At 34.8% G+C, this 24,896-nt stretch overlaps 1 protein-coding gene and 1 long non-coding RNA gene across 2 annotated transcripts in view; one reads left to right on the top strand and one right to left on the bottom strand.

Annotated features, from left to right (window-relative positions):
- The window catches only part of KNL1 (kinetochore scaffold 1), a 60,652-nt gene that overhangs the window by 32,757 nt on the left and 2,999 nt on the right, over positions 1-24,896 (bottom strand). Inside the window, exons 2-8 of the mRNA XM_079129011.1 lie at positions 21,470-21,525; positions 20,396-20,435; positions 19,212-19,271; positions 14,610-14,671; positions 5,265-5,317; positions 4,650-4,683; positions 2,507-2,544 (exon numbers count right to left, since the gene is read on the bottom strand). Of these exons, the coding sequence (XP_078985137.1) occupies positions 2,507-2,544; positions 4,650-4,683; positions 5,265-5,317; positions 14,610-14,671; positions 19,212-19,271; positions 20,396-20,435; positions 21,470-21,504 (322 nt within the window). The 5' untranslated portion in view covers positions 21,505-21,525. The remainder of the gene's footprint in view (positions 1-2,506; positions 2,545-4,649; positions 4,684-5,264; positions 5,318-14,609; positions 14,672-19,211; positions 19,272-20,395; positions 20,436-21,469; positions 21,526-24,896) is intronic.
- LOC306654968 lies at positions 99-17,661 on the top strand. Its single transcript, XR_013762142.1, has 3 exons — positions 99-131; positions 5,052-5,129; positions 16,068-17,661. It is a non-coding gene; the product is annotated as an uncharacterized lncRNA (long non-coding RNA).

Genomic DNA, 24,896 nt, shown 5'->3' with positions numbered 1-24,896 from the left:
TAGGTCCTTCATTAGTGACAAGTATTTATCAGGTATAAGCTCTTCATAAAGACTTACAAATAAAATTTCATTAAAACTTTTGTCTTTTTTTTTATGGCAGTGCTATAAACTGAAGCCTTCATATATGCTAGGTAAGTGCTCAACTATTAACCTATGCCTGTAGTCCCAAACTGTCTTCTGTTATGTAAGATATCAGTATTACTGTATCCTCCATTTGAACAAAATGTTTTTAGAATGTGGCAATTTTAGTAGAAGGTGGAAAACTTAAACTACTTTTTTTTTTTTAACTTCTCTGTTCAAAGAGAGAAACAGATTACTGAGAAATAAAGGGTAAGATTTAAAGGGTCTTTTAGTCAATGTTAAGGAATTCAAATGTTCTCATGATGAGATATATGCATTTGTAATCTATTATTAAATATAATACATTTCATAATATATAGATTTTAGAAAAGTAATAAAAAACAAGGAAGAGAAAGTAGAGTTGAGACAGAATGAATCACTGAGAAAACTACTGCAATAATTCAGATATAACATGGTAAGTGTTTATGTTAGGATAAGAGTGAAAATGGGAAAAAAAATTAGACTCAAGATATTTTAGAACTGAGATATAATATAGATTTAGGTATCAAACTGGATTCTGGAAATAAAGGATTGAAGATGCTATATTAAACCACAAAATACATTTATGCATCATGTTTGTTTACGACAACCTTTAGTACATATGATGAAGTAATTATAGGCCTTTTAGTAAAAGCCTTATTTCTATCAGGCTTCCATTCATTTATTCAACAATTATTGATTCAGACCTACCACATGCAAAAAAACCTCTCAATTACCTATAAGACACAAAGAGGAACAAGAAAAAATGTCTACCCTTGAAGAGCTAGTAGTTTTAAATCTAAAAATCCAAGGTAAGTACCTAAAATACTATGTGAAAAATTCTAAGAATGACCGAAAAATAAAAGTGGTATCATAGGAGCATAGAACTTAGTGGTTCACTCCATGATTTTGTTAGAAAAGACTTGAGCCATTGCTACTTGAAGTATGGTGCCAGTCTATGAACTGCTTATTACCAATTCTTGATAAGGAGCTTCATCAAGAAGGCCCTACAGTTGGGCGCAGTGGCTCACAGCGGTAATCCCAGAAGCTCAGGAGGTTGAAGCAGGAGGATCCCAAGTTCAAAGTCAGTCTCAGCAACTTAGTGAAGCCCTAAGCAACTTAGTGAGACCCTCTCTCAAAATAAAAAAAATAAAAAGGGCTGGGGATGTGGCTCAGTGGTTAAGCATCCCTGGGTCAATCCCTATTACAAAAAAAAAAAAAAAGGCTTACTAAGAAAAATCTGTTAGCTGAACTAATTAATTTATAATTTACATTATGATACAAATCCCTTTTCTGTTGTGGACAATTTGTAGACTGGCTACTCTGAATATCACTGAAGTTAAGTGAAAAGCTAAGTAAGTGAAAAATTGAGAAGACTGACAGGTAAATTGTAGTAGAAATAGCACTCAGATGGAGAAAACAGTATTTATTAAGTACATAGGGGCAGAAAAAAAGTCCATATAAAGAATTGCAAATAACTCATCAATGGGCTAAGAGCACAGGTTACCTATAAAGCCAGGAGATAAGACTGGAAAAGAAGACAGGAAAAATTATAAAGGACTTCTAAGTCAGTGCTAAGGGTGTGGGTTTTATCTTGTAAGTAAAAAGTATTTTACGTTTTAAGCTATAAGTTAACCTAATAATGTTTAGAAATATAGAGAATGGATTGGAAGGATAAGAAATTAAGTACATGCAGTGGTACATGCCTATAATTTCAAATATTTTGAAGGTTAAAGCTAGAGATCAAAAGTTCAAGGTCAGTCTGGGCAATTCAGTGAGACCCTATCTCAAAATAATTTTTTTTTTAAATTTTGTTTTAGCTGTAGGTGGACACAGTACCTTTACTTTATTTTTATGTGGTGCTGAGGATTGAACCCAGGGACTCATGCATGCTAGGCAAGCATTCTACCACTGAGCCACAACCCCAGTCCTCAAAATAAATTTTAAAAAGGGCTGGGGATGTAGCTTAGAGGTAGAATGCTCCTGGGTTCAATGCCATACTACAGCGGGGGAAAATTAAATATAATAGCCCAAAAGAAAATAACAAAGACTTGAATTAAAAGGAGTGGTAGTAAAACAAGACAAAATTTGCCAGATTGGCAAGATACTTAGGAGACAGAATTTATGGAAAGTAGGGACTGCTGGATATGGGGAATAAAGGAAGAGTTCAAAATGGTTCCTAACTTGAGTGAATGGCTGAGTGAACAGGAGTTCAAGAAAGGAAAAACAGGAGGAATAGAACATTTGAGAGAAATCATAGCATGTTTATGAAATTTTAAATAGAAAAATCTGTGTAAAGTTACAAAGTTCTCTTTATATTTTTCCATGTTTCTTGTAGTTACTACTTATCAAGAAATCTAGATTAAGAGAAAGGTATATTACAAAAAGGTACTCTGGTCATACTCACCAGTAATCTCACAATAATTATCTTCTGAATTCTTATTCCTAAAAAAAAAAAAAAAAAAATTAAAAGGCACTTTTCTAATCTATTCCCCCAAACAATTAACAAGAATCAGAAGAGTAAAAAGATTAGGTAAGGGGAAAGGTTTTCATAGAGTACTAGCAGAAAATTACAGACTCTTAAAAAATGACTCATCTAATAGTGGCTGAAAAAAACTACAAGACAAAGGACTTTTCAGAATGGTTAATGGTTTGTTAAATCAAAAATACTATTAAAATATGCTTAATACATGCTGTTTGATTATTAAAAAATACAGAATGATCTGTAAAGCAATTTATTTTCTAAACCTTTAGCCTTAAAAATAAATAAAAGGAAACAAAGTGTTTGCCAGTATAAAGCTAACTGTTGGTTCAGATACACAAGACTGTAATAGACTGAGATCTTTTTTATTTTTTTTCAAATTTGCATCATAATTTTATTCACAATGCGGGACAGATTCCTTTCATCCCTAAAATGAATCACATGCTTACCATTCCTGGTAAGACTTAGGAAACTCTTAGACTGAGATCTTTATGCAACAAAATGGAAATAAACTATTTAGTGGTTCCATTTTTGTCTTGCTTTTAAAAAGCTAAAGATAAACATGTACTTTGATATAATATAGAAAATTTCTCCAGGGACACCCAAAATAATAACAGCTGTTATCTGTGAGGAGTAGATCAGCTAAGGATAAGAATAATTTTTACTTTTCACTTTTTGGTCTTTTGTACCATTCTGAAACCATGATTATTACTTCCACATCTTTAACAATTTAAAAAATTAATAAACCACAAAACCAGTATGTATTCTCTTAAAAGGTTTTCTTCTCTGTAGGCAAACAATCTTACTAGTTTTTTTCCAGAGATATTTTATGAATGTGTAAATTAATACATGTACATTGAATATATGTGCACACACGAATAAATATATCCACATATAAGCTTTTCTTCATTCCTTTTATACAAGTGGTGATATACTATGTACTGTTTTGCATCTTGCTTTTTCTCCTAAATAAGATGACTTACAGATTTTTCTATTTATTATATAATTGTCTTTTCTCTAGCTGCACAATAATCAGTTTGTGGGAGCAGGGTGTATGCTTTGATTGAACCCAGAGGCCCTCTAGCACTGAATCCCACTCCCAGCCCTTTTTATTTTATTTTGAGACAGGGTCTCCCTAAGTTGCTGAAGCTGGCCTTGAACTGTAATCTCTTCGCTTTAGCCTACAGAGCTGCTGGAATTACAGGCTTGCACCACCAAGTTTGGCCACATTAATCAATTACATGGAAAATGTTATTATGATAATGGCTGCAGTAAATAACCTTATTTATTCTTCATTTCAAATATTTTTAAGTATATTGGTAAGATAAATTTCCAGACATGAAATTACTGAGAAAAGGGCATGTGCACTTAAAATTATTATTGATATTGCCAAATTGCCTTTATAATTTATACTCTCACTAGCAATGAGTAACTTTTAACTATATCCTTAACTGGTTTGATAAAAAAAAATATTTCAATATAGTCTTTATTTGTATTTGTCTTATAAGTAAAATAAGCATCTTTTCATTTGTTCCAAAGTTTATTTACTTTTCTACAAATATGGAAAGCATCCCTAATCTGAAATCTGGAACTTTTTCATGTGATGCTCAAAAAGTTTTGGATTTTGGAGCATTTCAGAGTTCATATTTTTACTGGTGGGGATATTCCACCAGTAAAGTCTACACTCAACCAGTAAAATCTGAAAAACATATGGTTCCAAGCATTTTGGATAACACATACTGAACTTATATTCCTACCACAAGAAAGACTAAAAACAAAAAAATTTAAGACTTAGTATTTAATGTTTTGTACTAGCTACTTAAATTACGGGTTTATAAATAAAAGTAGTATATTTCATCACTATCTTAAAACGAAGTTATATACCAGACATTTTTATCAGATACAGCAATGAATATACTAAACTCTGCAAAGTATTTTATTTTTCAATTAACCTTAAGTATTACACAAAAGGGATAAAGAATAAAAAGCAAAAGAATATTAATTTTAAGAGGCTTCATTTAATAAAAATAAACAACTTTTTAGATGTAATTTTAAATGTCTTACTTACTGAATACACAGAACATTTTCTCCTGCTTCTGTTTCTAAAAATAAAATAAAATTATTCAAAGATATAGTGATAAAGCATTAGAAAAATTACGTAAGGAATTTTTTTTTTGGTACCGGGAATTGAACCCAGGGGCACTTAACCACTGAGCCACATCCCCAGCCCTATTTAATATTTTATTTAGAGACAGGGTCTTGCTGAGTTGCTTAGGACCTCGATAAGTTGCTGAGGCTGGCTTTGAACTTGTGATCCTTCTGCCTCAGCCTCCTGAGCTGCTGGGATTACAGGCATGCGCCACCATGCCCAGCTTATATAAGGATATTAATAATTTTAAAAGAAGTTACTAATTATCTGTCCTACTTTTCCGTCCCATAACTCAAAGTACACTTTATTTTTTTGAGACAGAGTATTGCTACATTCCCCAAGCTTGACTGTGAACTCCGAATCCTGGCTTCAGTCTCACCTGTAACCTGGGATTTACAGGTGGGTGCCACCATGCCCAGATTTGAGGTATATTTTTTAAACAGTAAGACAATAAATTATATTGACTATCAGTTAGATAACCACAGTAAAATTTTAAAGAAAACAGATTAGCAGGGGCTGCAGTAACATATTTACCTATAATTTCTGACTTTCTCACTAATTTCATATGAGACTCTGTCTGGAAGACCCTAGAAGAGAAAATAAAAATTACTAAAAATATTTGATTTTTAATTAGAATCTGTTGGTATTCACTTGTAGTTTTTTTGTTTTTGTTTTTTGTGGTGCTGAGAATTGAACCCAGGACCTTGTGCTTGCAAGGTAAGCACTCTACCAACTGAGCTATCATCCCAACCCTGTAGTTTGTTTTGAGATAGGTAAAGATAATACTTTTTTGTGACTGATCCAGGGCTTCACAAATGGTAGGAAAGCATTCTACCACATGGCTACACCCTCACCCCAAAAATAATACTTTAAAAATGAAAAGAGAGAGAAAATACTTTGATTTGGACCTCTCTTTGCTGTACCATATACTATTAATATTTCAAATGAAAAAATTAGCTTACCACATTAAATCATGCTTTTTTTTTCCCCCCTATACCAGGGATTGATCCCAGCAGTGCTTAACCACTGAGCCACATCCCCAGCCCTTTCTATCTTTTATTGTGAGACAGGGTCTCACTAAGATGCTTAGGACTTTGCTAAGTTACTAAGGATGGTTTTGAACTTGCAATCCTCCAGTTTCAGCCTCCCAAGATGTTGGGATTACAGGCATACAGCACTGCGCGTGGCAAAATTATGTTGTTTTTTTTTTTAATGAACTCTGATATAATCATTATTTTATCCCTCCTAATAACCTAAAATACTCATTTTATTTAACAAAGATTTAATAAGCACTCACTATATGCCTGGTACTACACTACAGTCTGGGATATAAACACATGATCCATGGCCTCAAATAACTACCATTGTAGGTACAGAGTAAGAACAATGATTATAAACATTATTTCACTGATTTTTGTTAATAGTTCAGATAAGGAAGCATAGACTCAGAAGGAAGGGATCCTCTTTACATTGGCATAATTAAGAATAACCTTCATGGAACATTTGATATCTTAAAGAACCTGGCCAGTTCATTCTAATGCTAATTCTGATAATATATTGTTCATTATACAGAAGCTATTCTTAATTAGAAATATTATTTTATTTGTTATAAAAATGCAGTACATAAAAGTTGGGATTGTAGTTCAGTGGTAGAGCACTTGCCTAGCATGTGCGAGGCACTAGATTCAATCCTCAGAACCACATAAAAATAAATAAAATAAAGGTAATGTGTCCATCTACAACTTTAAAAATATTAAAAATAATGCCATAGACAGGTTGGATGCAGACTTTGTTAGGCACTGTGTTATATTCTTTTATTTTTTCGGGGGGGGGGGGGGGCAGCAGTACCAGGTATTAAACTCAGGGGCATTTAACCACTGAGCCACATCCCACCCTATTTTGTATTTTATTTAGAGAATGGGTCTCACTGAATTGCTTAGCACCTCACTTTTGCAGAAGTTGGTTTTGAACTTGCAATCCTCCTGCCTCAGCCTCCCAATCCACTGGGATTATAGGCCTGCGCCACCATGCTTGGCTGTTATGTCCTTTATAAGCAATTTTTTTTTTTTTTTTGGTTATTGTTTATTTTTGTGGTACCAGGAACTGAACCTAGCTAGGGCTTTGCACATGCTAGGCAAGCACTCTGCCACTGAGCTATGTCTCCAGCTCTACATGTTTTTGTTTTAGCTCTCCTTCAGTACTGGGGATTGAACCCAGGGCCTCCTGCATACTTGGCAGGCACTCTATCACTGAGCTATATCTCCCCAGGTCTCCACATGCATTTTTTTTAAAATTAAAAATTCTTGGACTGGGGAGATAGCTCAGTCGGTAGAGTGCTTGCTTTGCAAGCACAAAGCCCTGCGTTCAATCCCCAGCACTGCAAGGGAAAAAAAAAAAATCTATTTTTTTTAAATTCTTTTTTTTTTTTTTTTTTTAAGCTGTAGGTAGATACAATACCTTTATTTTGCTTTTTATTATGTAGTGCTGAGGATTGAATCCAGGGCCTTATGTGGGTTAGGCAAGTGCTCTACCCCTGAGCCACAACCGTAGTCCCCACGTGCATTTTTAATGTCTATAATGATTACGACAATATTTTGCAGATGTAGATACTACAGGTCATAAAGTTTAAACAACTTATAAAGCCATATAATTGATAAGTGGAAGACCCAAAATGCAAGTTCAAATATGGCTTCAAAGTCTAAGCTCATAACTACAAAGCTATTTTGACATAATTTTTCTTCAAGTATTTTACAATGAAACTAACTTTTTACTCCATGAGCAGAATTAGAAGTTGGGCAATTAAAACATATAAATGAATTTTAATTTGTATTTCTTAGATCAACTTGACATCTTTGACTCTAGATCTAATGATGCAGTTTTAGTACATTAATAAAGGAGAATACACACTGAAAGAAATTTGCAAAATAATGTAAACACAGAATTCTTCTACATCATCTTCCTCAATTGCTTCCCTATCTTTATAGTTGTCTCATCCATGCCAAATTTGAAATCTTTTCCACCCCCAGTACTGGGGATTGAAACCAGGGCCTTGTACATGTTAGACAAGTGCTCTATCCCAAGCTAACTCCCAACCCAAAAGTATTTTTAAAAATAAATCCATCTTTACCAAATTTTCCCTGGACATTCAATATAATTTTCATAGAAATAATTATCTTGCCAGGTGAGGTGACACATGCCTGTAATCCCAGTGGCTCAGGAGGCTAAAGCAGGAGGATCAAGAGTTCAAAGTCAGACTCAGCAACTTAGCAAGGCACTAATAACTCAGTGAGATCCTGTCTCTAAATAAAATACAAAAAAGGGCTGGGGATGTTGCTCAGTCGTTAATCACCACTAGATTCATTCCCCAGTACCAAAAATCATCACCACCACCATCATCATCATCATCTAGTCATCGAACTCATTTCAGTGGTTTACCCAATATTAAACAACATCATCAACATACACAGGTACCCAAAAATATGGCAAATTTAAAGATTTTAATTAGCTTTATTTACAATTCTACAGTCAGGCAACATTTCATTTCATAAAATGGGCAGAGCAGAGAGAAAAGGGCTGCAGAAAGCAGAAACAAACAAAAAATGGATTAGTTATTTCAAAATCACTTTCCTTATAACAAGGCTAAGACAGGAAGATAGAACAAAGAGAAATAACTGACTAGTTAATATCAGATTACTTCAGCTTATTTGGGGGGCAGGGATAAGGATTAAAGCAGAGGGAATTTCATTACCATACTGATTGAAACTGGCCTGATTGGGAAATTTTACTTTTTTGCCTTTCCTGATTTCTTGGAAAGTCAGGTAACAACTTGGTTTTGGTTTGGTGATATGAAAATTTAGTATGAGTGATCCTATTTTGATTTTTAGTTTGATCTATTATCCAGGATGTTTAGTCCAAAACAACAGCCTCTGTTATGGTGTGAATATGATTTATCTCCACCAAAATTCATGCTGAAGCTTGGTTCCCAATGTAATGGTGTTGAGAAGTGTCAGATCTTTAAAGTAAGAAAGACATGGGGCTCTCAACAAAGGGATTAATATAGTTTCCTTGATGGTGGGTTAGTTATGGTCAAAGCAGATTCTTTTTTTTTTTAATTTATTTTTATTGTAAACAAATGGGATACATGTTGTTTCTGTTTGTACATGGAGTAACAGCATACCATTTGCATATTCATAAATTTACATAGAGTAATGATGTTTGATTCATTCCATTATTTTTTCCTTCCCCCCCACCCCTCCTACCTCTCTTTTCCCTCTATACAGTCCCTCCTTCCTCCATTCTTGTCCCACTCCCACCCCCCATTAAGTGTCATCATCCGCTTATCAGTGAGATCATTCGTCTTTTGGATTTTTGAGATTGGCTTATCTCACTTAACATGATATTCTCCAATTTCATCCATTTGTCTGCAAATGCCATAATTTTATTATTCTTTATAGCTGAGTAATATTCCATTGTATATATATACCACAGTTTCTTTATCCATTCATCAATTGAAGGGCATCTAGGTTGGTTCCATAGTCTGGCTATTGTGAATTGAGCTGCTATGAACATTGATGTGGCTGTATCTCTGTAGTATGCTGATTTTAAGTCCTTTGGGTATAGGCCGAGGAGTGGGATAGCTGGGTCAAATGGTAGGTCCATTCCAAGTTTTCTAAGGAATCTCCACACTGCTTTCCAGAGTGGCTGCACTAATTTGCAGTCCCACCAGCAATGTATGAGTGTACCTTTTTCCCCACATCCTCGCCAACACCTATTGTTGCTTGTGTTCTTGATAATCGCCATTCTAATTGGGGTGAGATGGAATCTTAGTGTAGTTTTGATTTGCATTTCTCTTATTACTAAAGATGGTCAACATTTTTTCATATATCTGTTGATTGCTTGTACATCTTCTTCTGTGAAGTGTCTGTTCATTTCCTTAGCCCATTTGTTGATTGGGTTATTTGTATTCTTGGTGTATAGTTTTTTGAGTTCTTTATATATTCTGGAAATTAGCGCTCTATCTGAAGTATGAGTGGCAAAGATATTCTCCCACTCTGTAGGCTCTCTCTTCACATTGCTGATAGTTTCCTTTGCTGAGAGAAAGCTATTTAGTTTGAATCTATCCCAGTTATTGATTCTTGCTTTTATTTCTTGTGCTATGGGAGTCCTGTTAAGGAAGTCTGATCCTAAGCCAACAAGGTGAAGATTTGGACCTACTTTTTCTTCTATAAGTTGCAGTGTCTCTGGTCTGATTTCAAGGTCCTTGATCCATCGTGAGTTGAGTTTTGTGCAGGGTGAGAGATAGGGGTTTAGTTTCATTCTGTTGCATATGGATTTCCAGTTTTCCCAGCACCATTTGTTGAAGAGGCTATCTTTTCTCCATTGCATATTTTTGGCACCTTTGTTAGTATTAGAAAATTGTATTTATTTGGGTTTGTGTCCGTGTCCTCTATTCTGTACCATTGATCTACCTGTCTATTTTGGTGCCAATGCCATGCCGTTTTTGTTACTATTTGCTTTGTAGTATAGTTGAAGTTCTGGTATTGCGATACCCCGTTTCATTCTTCCTGCTAAGGATTGCTTTAGCTATTCTGGGTTTCTTATTCTTCCAGATGAATTTCATGATTGCTTGCTCTATTTCTGTGAGGTACGTCATTGGGATTTTAATTGGAATTGCATTGAATCTGTAGAGCACTTTTGGTAGTATGGCCATTTTGACAATATTAATTCTGCCTATCCAAGAACATGGGAGATCTTTCCATCTTCTAAGGTCTTCCTTAATTTCTTTCTTCAGTGTTTTGTAGTTTTCATTGTAGAGATCTTTTACCTCTTTGGTTAGATTGATACCGAAGTATTTTATTTTTTTTGAGGCTATTGCAAATGGAGTTGTTTCCTCATTTCCCTTTCAGCTGTTTCATCGCTTGCGTATAAAAATGCTGTAGATTTATGCGTGTTGATTTTATAGCCTGCTATTTTGCTGAATTCATTGATGAGGACTAGAAGTTTTCTGGAGGAGGTTTTTGGATCCTCTAAATATAGAATCATATCATCCGCAAATAGTGACAGCTTAAGTTCCTCTTTTCCTATTCGTATCCCTTTAATTTCTTTAGTCTGCCTAATTGCTCTGGCTAGAGTTTCAAGGACAATGTTGAATAGAAGTGGTGAAAGAGGACATCCCTGTCTTGTTCCCGTTTTTAAAGGGAATGGTTTCACTTTTTCTCCATTAAGAATGATGTTGGCCATGGGCTTAGCATAAATAGCCTTTACAATGTTCAGGTATGTTCCTACTATCCCTATTTTTTCTAGTGTTTTCAATATGAAGGGGTGTTGTATATTGTCAGATGCTTTTTCTGCGTCAATTGAAATAACCATATGATTCTTATCCTTAAGTCTATTGACATGATGGATTACGTTTATTGATTTACGGATGTTAAACCATCCTTGTATTCCAGGAATGAACCCCACTTGATCGTGGTGCACAATTTTCTTAATGTTTTTGGATACGGTTTGCCAATATTTTGTTAAGGATCTTTGCATCTATATTCATCAAGGATATTGGTCTAAAATTTTCTTTCCTTGATGTGTCTTTTCCTGGTTTGGGTGTGAGGGTGATATTAGCTTCATAGAATGAGTTCGGTAGGGTAAAGCAGAATCTTATGAAGTGAAACTGACACTTTCTATATCTCTCTCTTACACCTGAGTTCTCTTCTGCCAATGCCTCGTCCTTCTGCCATGAGACCCTCACGAAAAGTCAAGGAGATACCAATGCTATGCTCTTAGACTTCTACAACTATAAGCCAAAGTAAATCTCTTTACTAATTACCCAGTTTCAAGCAGTCTGTTTAAGCAGCAAAAAACAGACTATAATTTTTACAATTCAACTCTCAGGATCTGAAATTCATTCACATGACAGAGTGTTCATGTGCTGTAAGAAACTGTAACAAGGTAATGGGGAATATATGTTAATTCTAACAATTAAGTTAGGTGGGAATTACATTGTTTAGTAATACTTTTGACACTATCTGCAATAACATACACTGTCTTATTTTGGCAATGCAAAAACGCTATGAGATATGTAAGGATTATTATTTCCAGCCTAAAAAGAAGGAAACTGGGGCTATTTAGTAATGAAGCCAGTACTTGTTCCAGGTTTTCTGGTTTTGAGTTTGAAATTCTAATATCCCAGAGCCATTTTATAAAAGTATAGAGACTAGATTATTTCCAAAGAAACAGTGGAATCGGTTTAGCAATGTTTAGAAAAGGCAAACAGAAGCATTAGAAAAAGCAATGAACCAGGAATCAATAAATAAATTATACAGTATTAACTGTGGCTGTGATACTACCTATATATTACCTTGGGAGTATCAAATCACTTCTGTGACTTTAATTGTCTCATTTATAAAATGTAAAAATTCAGACTCTTTTCTTTCTAAGGTTCCTTCTGATTTGACTAGAAAATACTGATTTTTAAAAAATGTATCTGTATTATATGGGCCTAAAGGAGGAACAATCATACCTTAGGCACAGAAGTTCTCTGTTGATTCAAAAGAGACAAAAGTTCCTTTCTCAAAAGTACATTACTGACTTTTGGGAACATATATTTTAGTAGCCAAATTCATAAAACAAAGGAAACAAACAAGCAGCAGAATAATCAGGTAGGCATGAATAAAAAGAGCAAATCTGAAAAACAGATTACAAGTAAAAGCACTGCAATACCAATGAGATAGATCTAGAAAATTTACTACAATCTAATTCAACAAACAATAGGGTACCAGAGGAAAAAGAAAATACCAACAATGTGAAAAAATATAATAGAAGACTTTACAACATGATGATTAATACTTGAGATAAAACAATCTAAGGTCTGAGTCCTTCCCATTGATAGGTATAGGAACTTGGGCAAGTTACATATTCTAAGCCTTGGTTTTCTCATTCATTAAATGAGATGATTGCTACAATTTATAGAAATTACTGACACCAAGATGAAATCATTTTGTTAGACTGAGACAAAACTGGAGCTGGGAAAAGGGAAAGAACTCAAGCCAGCCTATCTCAGATAAGTACCACCTCAAGGACTTTCTAAACACCCCACAAGAAATTCCTTATAGTTCTACATGTACCCCATGTTCACACTAAGACTGAAGTAAGCTGGGCACTGTGGTGAAGGTTATAATTCCAGAAGTTCAGGAGTCTGTGGCAAGAAGATCAGCAATGGTGAGGCACTAAGCAACTCAATGAGATCCTGTCTCTAAATAAAATATAGAATAGGCTAGGGATATAGCTCAGTGGTAGAGTGCCCCTAAATTCAATCCCCAGTAAAGACTGAAGCAATTCATACAAGAAGTTCTCAATGGAAACACTTGCCCAGAAATGGCACCTGCACCAGTGAGATGACACCAACACTTGCCTTGATGTTGAGTATGGTGGTGCAGTGGTATACACCAGTAATCCCAGTGACTTGGGAGGTAGAGGCAAGAGGACTGCAAGTTTCAGATCAGCATCAGCAATTCAGTGAGGCCCTACACAACTCAGAGAGACCCTGTCTCAAAATAAAAAATTAAAGGGTTGGGGATGTGGCTCAGTGGTAAAGTTCTTTCCTCTGGGTTCAATCCCCAGTACAAACAAACAAAAAAGCTATTGGAAATACAGAATGAGATACATTAAGAATGAAACCGAGTTCCTTTCTCATAATTCATGCAAAAGTAAAGCAATTAAATCTATGTAAGATTATAGCAGACCCAATAAGAATTTGTAATGTGAATATAATTTTATATCTCAACCTGTAGACACTGAAAACACAAAATATACTGATTTTTCAAGTACCTATGGCTCATTTACAAAAGTTTGTTATGTACAAGAAAACATTTTTTTTTTTTTTTTTTTGCAGGGGCAGTGGATACTGGGGTATTTTGAGATAGGATCATGCTAAGTTGCTGAGGCTGGCCTTGAACTTGCAATCCTCCTGCCCCAGCGTCTGAGTTACTGGGATTACAATCATACACTAGTGCACCCGGAATTTCTTTAGAGAATTTCTATAGAAATAAAAATAATACAGATTAGCATTCTCTGCCTATAAAATAACTAAAAATGAATGACAAAATGCCTCTAACACCTAGAAATTTTTCAGTTCTACATTAAACAACTTTGGGGAACTAGGAGTGTAGCTCTCAGTGGTACAGCACTTGCCTAGAAAGTGTGAGGCCCTTGGTCCAATCCTTAGCACTATAAAAAAATTAAAAAATAAAATAAACAACTTTGATTCCTCTTGAATCAAAGAGAAAATATGAATACACTGCTGAATATTAAGAAAATAATAATGAAAATGATATGCATAAGAATTACAGTGGGGTTGCAGATTTTGCTCAACGGTAGAGCATTTGTCTTGGGTTCAATTCCCAGCAAGATAAAAATAAAATAAAATAAATTACAGTAAAATAATAGCAACAGAACATTATAGAATAAAAGATATTGATTTCCATATATTAATTTTGTATCCTGCCACTTATTTCTATAGTAGCTTTCAGTTGATTTTATTGGATTTTCCTAATATAAAATCACTTAATCTACAAAAGGCAATAGGTTTACCCTAATATTTCTAATATATAATACCCTAATTACTTTCTCTATTATTTTTTATTAGGACCTCCAAAACAATGTTAAACAACAGTGGTAAAAGTGGATATCATTGTTTTGATCCTGACTTTAAGAGAATGTTCTCAAAGTTTCTCTTTTAAATATAATGCTGAATAAGAATCTTTTAAGTAACCATTCTCTAATACATAATAAAAAACAGATTATCCACATCATTCTAACATTTTCAATTTGACATACAAAAAAAGCATTACCAATAACATTTTAATTCTTTCTTTCAAGAAAACTTACTTTATAGTATCTGCAAAGCTGACTCGGCGAGAACTTTTCTTATTTCTCAAAGTATTGGATTCCTAAGAGGAGAGAATATGTGATATGATTCTTAATGAAACCACTGTGATTAGGAGTCCAGAGCACCAAGGAAAGAGATCAAATCTTATTCTGAATTTGATATGTGATTACCCAAACTGTCTCAATGTAGAAGCACTTAAGGTACATGATATAAGCATACTGACACAACACATAACAGAAAGGACTGGAGACAAAACAAGTGATATGTTGCCTATTATGATAATTTTAGACTTTTCTACAATTTTTTAAAAAAAATTAATAGTACTAAGGGGTTGAACCCAGGGACATTCTATCACTGAGCTACATCTCCAGTCCTTTTTATTTATTTATTTTTTAAATTTTCAGATTGGGTCTTGCTAAATTGTAGAGACTATCCTTAACTTGGGATCCTCCTGCCTAAACCTCTGGGGTAGGTGGAATTACAGGCATGAGCCACCATGCTTGAATAAATTTTTACAAATTTGCTGGTCTTGGTAGTGCCTGTAAACCCAGGGACTTGGGAAGCTGAGGCAGGAGGATCACAAGTTCAAGGTCAGCCTCAGTAATTTAGCAGACTGTTTCAAAAATAATTTAAGGGCTGGTGGTTTAGCTCAGTGGTAGAGTGCTTGCCTAGCACATGTGAGGCCCTGGGTTCAATCCTCAGGACCACATAAAAATAAATAAAATAAAGGTATTGTGTCCATCTACAACTAAAAATAAATAAAATAAAAAGGATTGGGGATGGTTAGAGACATAGCTCAGAACTAGAGTGCCCTGGGTTCAATTCCCAGAGTACCAAAAAAAAAAAAAAAAAAAAAAAAAAAATTAAAATTTTAATCATAAGATACACATAAAATTTACCATCTTAATCATTTTAAAGCATACAGTTTAATAGTGTTGTGTGTACATCCACCCTGTTGTATAACCAATCTCCAGATTTCTTTTTTCTTGCAGAACAGAAACAATAATCATTAAAAAAAAAAAAAAAAATCCCCATTCTCTCCCTCCTCTAATCCTACCAATCACCATTCTATTTTTAGTCTTTATGAATTTGATTATAGTAAGTACCACATTAAATTGAATCATATGGAACTTTTCTTTTTGTGTTGGGCATGGTGGCACATGCCTGTAATCCCAGTGACTTGGAAGCCTGAGGCAGGAGGAATACAGGTTCGAAAGCCAGCCTCAGGAACTTAGTGAGGCCCTGAGCAACTTAGTGAGACCCTGTTCAAAATGAAAAATAAAAAGGACTAGGGATGTAACTCAGTGAATCCTGGATTCAGTCCCTGGTACCAAAAACAACAAAAAAAGAAATTATATTTTGTGACTGTTTTTCTCACTTAGAAGTATCCTCAGGATTCATGCATGTTATGTTATGTCAGAATTTCCTTTTTTTTTTTTTTTTTTTTTTTTCCCCAGGTACTGGGGATAGAATGCAGGGGCACTTTACCAGTAAGCTATGAGCTACACCCACAGGTTCTTGCCAAGTTGCCCAGGTTGGCCTTGAACCTGTTGTGATCCTCATACTTCAGCCCGGAGTCCTGGAATCACAGGCATGTGTCACCTACCTTTCCTTTTTTAAACAACTTCATTGTATGAAAATACATTTTGTTTACCAATTTATCCATGGATGGACATCTGGCTTCTACTTTCCGGCCATTGTGAATAATGCTACTGCAAACACAGACACTCAAATCTCTCCAAGATGCTCCTTTTATTTCTTTTGGGGATATACCCAGAAGTAGAACTGTTGGATTATATGGTAATTCTAGTTTAAATTTATTGAGGAATTACCATACTGTTTTCCAAGGCAGCTGTATCTTTTTACATTTCCACCAACAATGCACATAGGTTCCTATTTTTCTATATTCTTGTTGATACTTGTTATTTTTTATTTTTCAGACAGCCATCCTAATGACTGTGAGGTGCTACCTCATTGTGGTTTTGATTTGCATTTCCGTAAGCATCAGTGAAGTTGAACATGTTTTTATTATAATATACTATTCTTATTTTTCTTCCCTACCTTTCTTCTTAACAAAAGTAAACATTTCTCACATAGATAACAAAAAAAAAAAAAAAAAATTCACAGAGAATTTTACTAGATTAATTCTAAATACCTGAGTATAAACCTTATTATAAAAAGGAATGGTATCCCCTTTGCATCAAGTAGTCCATATGATTAAGACCCTAGTAGACACTGCAGAGAAAACATTTACCTTTTTTGATTTTATATTTCTCATCTATAAAATGAAGAAACTAAATTCAAGATTACTGATAAGATCCTGTTGGGTTTATTTTTATTTTTTTAAATTTTGATTCATTGTACACAAATGGGGTACAATTATTGTTTCTCTGGTTGTACATGAAGTAGTCACACCATTTGCATAACCATTCATGTACATAGGGTAATGATGTTTGTCTCATTCTGTTATTTTTTCCTTCCCCCCACCACCTCCCCACCCCTCTTTTTCCTCTATACAATCCATCTTTCCTCCATTCTTACCTCCCTCTCACTACCCCCCCGCCCGTTATGTATCATCATCCACTTATCAGAGAGATCATTCAGCCTTTGGTTTTTGGGGATTGGCTTATCTCACTTAGCATGATATTCTCCAACTCCATCAATTTACCTGCAAATGCCATAATTTTATTATTCTTTATGGCTGAGTAATATTCCATTTGTGTATATATAACATGGTTTCTCTATCCATTCATCAATTGAAGGATATCTAGGTTGGTTCCACAATCTAGCTATTGTGAATTGAGCAACTATGAACATTAATGTGGCTGCATCACTGTAGCATGCTGATTTTAAGTCCTTTGGGTATGGGCCAAGGAGTGGGATAGCTGGGTCAAATTTGGTTCCATTCCAAGTTTTCTAAGGAATCTCCACATTGCTTTCTAGAGTGGCCGCACTAATTTGCAACCCCACCAGCAATGTATGAGTGTACCTTTTCCCCCACACCCTCACTAACACCTACTGTTGCTTGTATTCTTGATAACAGACATTCTGATTGGGGTGAGATGAAATCTTAGTTTTCATTTGCATTTCTCTTATTACTAGAAATGTTGAACATTTTTTCATGTATCTCTTGATTGCTTGCAGATCTTTTTCTGTGAAGTGTCTCCTCATTTCCTTAGCCCATTTATTGATTGGGTTATTTTTTTTTTTTATAATGTATTTTTTTATTGTAAACAAATGGAATACATGTTGTTTGGGTTATTTGTTTTCTTGGTGTAAAGTTTTTTGAGTTCTTTATAGATTCTGGAGAGTAGTGCTCTATCTGAAGTGAGTGTGGCAAAGATTTTCTCCCACAATCTTGTTGGTTTTAAAGCTCCAAAAATCTATGACTATGATATTTACTCATTCAATACTGGTTCAATTTTTTAAAAATACAAACACACACATACTAGATTCTGTATGAGTGATGGAAAAATAGAGGTAAATAACATGGATACCATATGATTTTATAGGGGATTAGACTAATGACAACAAAGTCACATAAATATAAAATTCAAAATGTACAAACTGCTATAAAGAAAAACAACATATAAAAGAAAAACAACATATAAAAGACTAATTTAGTCTGAGAATCAGGGAGGTTTTCTTTAAGAAAGCACATTTAAGTTGAGACTTGAAGATTAGTTAGAGCCTTGAGATCCTCCAGCCTCAGCCTCCTGAGCTGCTGGGATTACAGGCATTTGCCACTGTACCTGGCCACTGTGCCCAGCACAGATTATGTTTTGTTTGAGGAATAATTATCAATACTGAGTGGTGGGATAAATGTATGAAAGTGACAAGAAAGAAGGCTGGAAAAGTAAATAGGCCTAACAATCACAAATGCCACCATACATATATTTGGATTTTTTTTGTTGTTGTTGCAATGCTAGGGATGGAGTCCAGGGTCTTGTGCATAGTGGACAAGTGTTCCACTATTGAGCTACATCCCCAGTCTGCAAGTGTTGACTTTTAATCTGAAGGTCATGGAATACTAACTTGTACACATTCATATAGGAATTATTCATGATGATCTCTCTTCATATTACAAACAAAATTCCTGATTAAGCCAGGCATGGTAGTGCACACCTGTAATTCCAAAGGCTGGGGAGGCTGAGGCAGGATTTTGAGTTCAAAGTCAGCCTTAGCAACAGGGAGGCACTAAGTAGCTCAGAGAGACTCTTTCTCTAAATAAAAATACAAAATAGGGCTGAAGATATGGCTCAGTGGTTGAGTGCCCCTAAGTTCGATTCCTGGTACTCACCCTCTACCATCCTGATTAAAAATATCACTGAAGGTCAGACATGGTAGCACAGGCCTATAATCCCAGTCACTTGGGAGGTTGACACAGAAGGATCACAAGTTTGAGGTCATCCTGGCAACTCAGGGAGACCTGGTCTCAAAAATTTTTTTTTTAAATTACTTTTTTAAAGGGCTGGGGCTGTAGCTCAGTAGCAGAGTACTTGCCTAGCATGTGTAAGATCCTAGGTTCAAGTCCCAGTACTGGGGGTTGGGAGGGAATCATTGAAAAGACAAATCTATAAAACAAATGCCTAGAGACTTACCTGAGCTGTTTCATTCCCATTTCTGAGGTCCTGAAGAGGACTCCTTGGAGGTTTCAAAATCTAGAAGTAATAATTATAATCGTTCAAAAAAAAATCTGGCATATCTGTTAATAATCACTTTATTTCAAGTTATACCATGAGTAGAAAGCCAAAATTTCCATTAAAATCTCTGAAATCCTTCAAAGTCATATTGCTCAGTGTTGTGTGGCAGATTTAAATATCTGACATTTATTTCTTTCTCCTGGCCTACTCTCCCTAATTATTTTGCCCACTCTCATCCCATGTGGTCTGGGTGAAGCTCCACACCAACTCTACGGTATAACTCATAGCCTTGTCTAGAACAACATAATATTTGTTTGATTGAGGTGAGGTGACCCATGCCTTTAAACCTAGTTACTCAGAAGGCTAAGGCAGAAGGATCTAAGGCTCAAGGTTAGCCTCCATAACTTAATGAGATCCTATCTCAAAATTTAAAAAGGGGTAGGAACCTGGGAGTAGGGAGAGCTAGATGTACCACAGTAATCACAGGGAGAGGGACTGGCTGCTAGCAGAGATTACCCAAAAGAAGCAGTCAGAATAGAAAATGAGAAAGAAAATCCTAGAAGGTTCCATTGTTGAAATCTCTCATCCATAATTTATACCTACAGCCATCCCTATCTGGATTTTTCAGTTTCATTAAACTGATATACATTATATGCTTAAATTAATTTGGGTTAGATTTTTGGGTCTTGCAATAGCTTTGTACACCAGATTAAATGTAATTTTAAACAGCTTTATTGAGGTATAATTTATGCATTAAATTATAATAAAACTTATAAAATATTAATTTTGGTTTACAGATTTTCATACTCAGGTTAAATATTTGAGTCTTGGCAGGGCATAGAGGAACACGCTTATAATCCCAGGGACTCAAAAAAATTGAGGCAGGAGGATCACAAGTTCCAGGCCAGCCTGGGCAACTTAGTGAGACTCTGTCTCAAAATAAAATTTAAAAAGGGATGGGGCTATAGCTCAGTGGTAGAGCACTCCGAGGTTCAAGTCCCAGTATCAAATAAATAAAATAATTTTCTGAGTCTTTTTTCAGAGGACAATAGGAAGCTAGTGGGGGTGGGAAGGTGAGGTCACAATTTAAATTATTGTATATAGTTATCATTTAATAAAAGGTAACAATAATTGTTTCTTACTGAGGAATGCCGTCTTCTAATAGGTCTCTCTCTATTGTCACTGAAAAAAGGGAGAAAAAAAATTATGTATATATAGGTAAAAGAATGAATTTCCAAAAGCTATCATCACATTACCCTTTACATACTTTAAAACTCATTGCTTTCTTTCACTCTGTACTCTGGCCGGCAAAATTTGTATTACAGTATAAGACTTTAAGTATTTAGTAATTCAATGTTTTAAAATATATATAATAGGGCTGGGGTTGTGGCTCAGTGGTAGAGAGCTTGCCTCCCATGCCTGGAGCACTGGGTTCGATCCTCAACACCACATAAAGAAATAAAATAAATGTACTGTGTCCATCTACAACTAAAAAAAAAAAACTTAAAAAAAAATATATATTGTATGCGACAAGACTATCTCTTAAATAATAATCAGTACAACATAATTTTATTGTATAGAGGTACAATTAAAAGATAAATGGGCTATAAATCAAGAGACTCTCTGCCTCTGGTTCTTGCTTCTGTGTGATTTTTAGACCAAGTTTTGAAAATCCAAATATCATGAGGTCAAACATAATTTGTTAGGTGTAAGAAAAATTGTTAATGTAGAGATGACAGTGACTTGGAAAATTTCTGCCTCGTCTAATGAGCACAGCCATTACTTTGCTTTGCCTAGTTGTTCCAAGCAAGAATATGAGCCCAGTGTTTCATATTTGATTTTTCAAGAGAAGCTGAAAATCCAATTATTGTATGAAATCATGAGATTTTGCAATTTTGGCAACTAATTGAAATTTTTTAAAAAATTTGTAGGCTACAAAGAAGTCATCAGTTTGTGATGCCAACTTTACATAAATCATTGTATCTTTCTGAGCCTCAATTTTCTCAAACTTAAATAAAAAAGAGATAAGGTGATGTCTAAATTCCTCAGTTTTGACTCTAGATGAATTTATACTAACACTTTGTAATATTTTCTCGTTTTCCCTGAAACACAGAGGAAAAATATTTCTGAAGTTTGTTAATAGAACTTACTAGATGGAAAAGTATCATTCTCTAATAGAGCATAACATTTTTAGTTGCACTGAATCATGAACTTACTTTTCTTCATTAGCCTCTGAAGACATTCCATCCATTTTTTTAAGAAAACTTTTTTCCTGTAATAGATACACTACATGAAAAAAGGTGCAAAAGAAGGAAGAAAAATTGCAATCTATGAAGAAATAAAGAACACAGTTGAGATTTTAGGGTTACTTTCTAAGAAGACCAAAAATAGAAAGAAAAGTACTATGAGCTCTAAAACATAAGATACTTCAAGGAGTTCAAACTACTGCATTATAATTAATATTCCCAGAAAATTCTCATATTCAAGATAAAATCTGTACTAATATTGATGAGAATGATATGAACTTCACCAGTTCAAATAAAAACTTGGCCATTAGACAGCTAAAACAGACATTGATTGCTGCTTTTTAAACCAGCAGCCTTCTGCATTCCCAATTCCTCCTTCCCAAAAGCAACCACTTTTACTTTGCACATATTTTTATATGTACCTTGTTAGTACTTGTTTATACCCTTTTTGATTTGTCTAGTTTTAGGCATGGGAAATGAAAATTAAACAACCTTTCTTGCAATTACCTCCATTTCTCTTACACATGCATGCACAGATAAATACAGTACAAGAAAATAAAGATTACATGCCAATCTCACTATATAAATAGAAAAATTCTAAATAAAACATTAGCAAAAAGAATAATGTATCACAGTCATGTTTGCTTTATTCCAGAAAGGCAAAACTGGTTTAACTTTAGAAAACACTTTGTGATTTAACATATAGAGGTGAAAATCATATAATCACAACAGATGGGGAAAAAAAAGTATTGATGAACTTTAACATCTTTTTCTGTTCATTAAAAAACAAAACCAAACTCTTATGGAGCTAGAGGCAGAAGGTAAATTAATAATATCTATTTTAAAAAAATACAAACAAACTTATTGGTTGAACTTTAAAAACTCCCTATAAGATCAACCAAGTGCAACAGCCATTTCTATTTAATTCATCCAGTCTTAGTAGTTCTATTTTCAGCACATTTTCTCATTCCATTCATTTCTATTTTTAATTCCATACCATAGTTCAAACTTCCGTGAACTCTCACATAAAATACTGTAATATCTACCTTGCTTTCACTCTCAACCCTATACAATATTTTCTTTATATAGCAGCTAGTTATCTTCTCAGTCTTTCAGTGACTTGCCATTGTACTGAGAATAAACTGCTACCAGGACCTGTGGAGTTCTAACAGATCTGGCCCCTGCTTGCCTCAGACTTTATGCTTCTTCTCTTACCAGTCTTCTCTCTGACTATGCTGTTCCCATTAGCCTTTCTATCCATCCCAAAACACACAGAGCTCTTCCCTAAATCAATGTGTTTATATTTGCTATATTCTCTTGGCAAAAAAGACAAGAAAGGGCCAGGGTTATAGTTCAGTGGTAGAGCGCTTGCCTGGCATGTGTGAGGCACTGGGTTCAATCCTCAGTGAAGGAAGAAGAAAGGAAGGAAGAAGGAAGAAAGGAAGGAAGGAAGGAAAAGGGAAGGAGGGAAGGAAAAGGGAAGGGAAGGGAAGGAAGGAAGGAAGGTATTGTATCCATCTACAACTAAAATACATAAATATATATACACATACAGATACACACGTATATAAGAGACAAGAAAAACACTCTTGGTAGCACTATGTATGCCTCCTTTGTGTGTCTCTTTTGTAATTTAAAAGTATGCTTTATAGAGTAGTGGATGTAGCTCAGTGGTAGTGTCTGCCTTCCATGCTCCAGGCTCTGAGTTCAACCCCCAGTACCACAAATAAATAAGCAAATAAATAAATAAGAATAAGTCTGTTATTTCTATTATCTCTCCAAACTACCCTTGCTCCAACAGTACATTATGAGAATAGAGCTGGAGAGTCTTATGTTCAATATTACAGCCTAGCAGGGCTTTGAAAATAGGAGCTCAATAAATAGTTGCTGAATGAGTAATAAAGAAACAATGAGGGGCTGGGGATATAGCTCAGTTGGTAGAGTGCTTTTGTAAGCAAAAGGCCCTGGGTTCAGTCCCGAGCACCACCCAAAAAAAAAAAAAAAAAAAAAAAAAAAATTTGGGGCTGGGTAATTAGCTCAGCAGTAGAGCCCTTGTTTGGCATGTTCAAAGTTCTGGGTTCAATTGCCAAAAACACAATTAAAAATAAAGTTGGCTTTATGATTACCAACTAGCATATTTTTTGTCTCGTTTGGGAATATTTTCAAACTCAATACATATTCAAACTCTAGATAAAAATATTAAATACTATCAGCTCAAGGTCACCTAAACATCAAAATGACTGAAACAGTCATTGAGCACAACTCCTGTTCAACCTACAGATTAACTGTAACTGATGAGATTCAAAGTTTACTGAAGTCCCATCTTCTTAACATTTTATTTAACTGTTAAGTTTTACCTTCAACGGAAATAGGAGACCCTATCGTATTGTCTCACTAATAAAACACTGTCACGTCTGAATTATTAATCACTGCCATGATAATTACTGATTGGCCCCCAAACTGTGCACCTGGCATCCAGGGTCCTGCAGCATATTTAAGAGATGTTTGAAACACACAACCATTTTCAACATCTGTCAGACACTGTGTGAACCACTACCTCAAAAGTACCCATTCATATTTAATAACATATCATTGTGAAGCTAGATTTTTGGCAATTTATATGAATAAAATCAAGTTTTTTTTTAATCAAAGTGGCTCAGGAAATGAGAATGACTATGTACAATCTGATTCCAAGGTTTGAAAAACTGTGCATTATCCAAGAGGCACACATATCCAATTAGTATCCATGATTATTTAATAAAAAAAGTATGTATGTTATCTTTTACTTCAGCTTATGTGTATTTTTTTCAAATGGCTATAGATCATTAGAACATAAATACTCATTAAGCTGTACTTTTGTACTTAACTACTGAAATAAAATCATCAAGTTTTTTTTTTTTTTTTTTTTGGTCTAAGAGAAATAATACGTGAGTTTGTAAACCACTGCCACTGGCCAAATCAGTCCTTGAGCTACGAACAGTTTTCATATTTTTAATGAGGTATAGAAAACAAAGCTAATTTTTAATGAGGTGTAGAAAACGAAGACAACAAAACAAAGAATATGTGATAGAGACCATGCCCGTGACTGTGTAGCCTGCAAAGCCTGAAATATTTACTATCTGGCTCTCTGCCTACTCCTGAATTTACACTTCCAATACCTAAATATTTTCCAGTGTCCAGTGACATAGACTCTAGACCTGCGCTGTCCAATATAGGAGTTATTTATATTTAAGTTAATTAAAATTCAGTAATTTGATTTCAACAGCCAAATTTCAAGTGTTCAACAGCCACACGCGGTCAATGGATACTGTGCTGGACAATGCAGATGAAAGTCTCAGCACTGTCAAAGTGCTACTGGATTGCACCATCCTACTATCAACATCTAGAGTCAGTATCT

This window comes from Sciurus vulgaris (genome assembly GCF_902686455.1).
Source record: "Sciurus vulgaris genome assembly, chromosome: 2".
Classification (NCBI taxonomy): Eukaryota; Metazoa; Chordata; class Mammalia; order Rodentia; family Sciuridae; genus Sciurus; species Sciurus vulgaris.
Note: the sequence above shows the minus strand (reverse complement) of the source record. Positions and strands in the feature narration are given on the sequence as shown.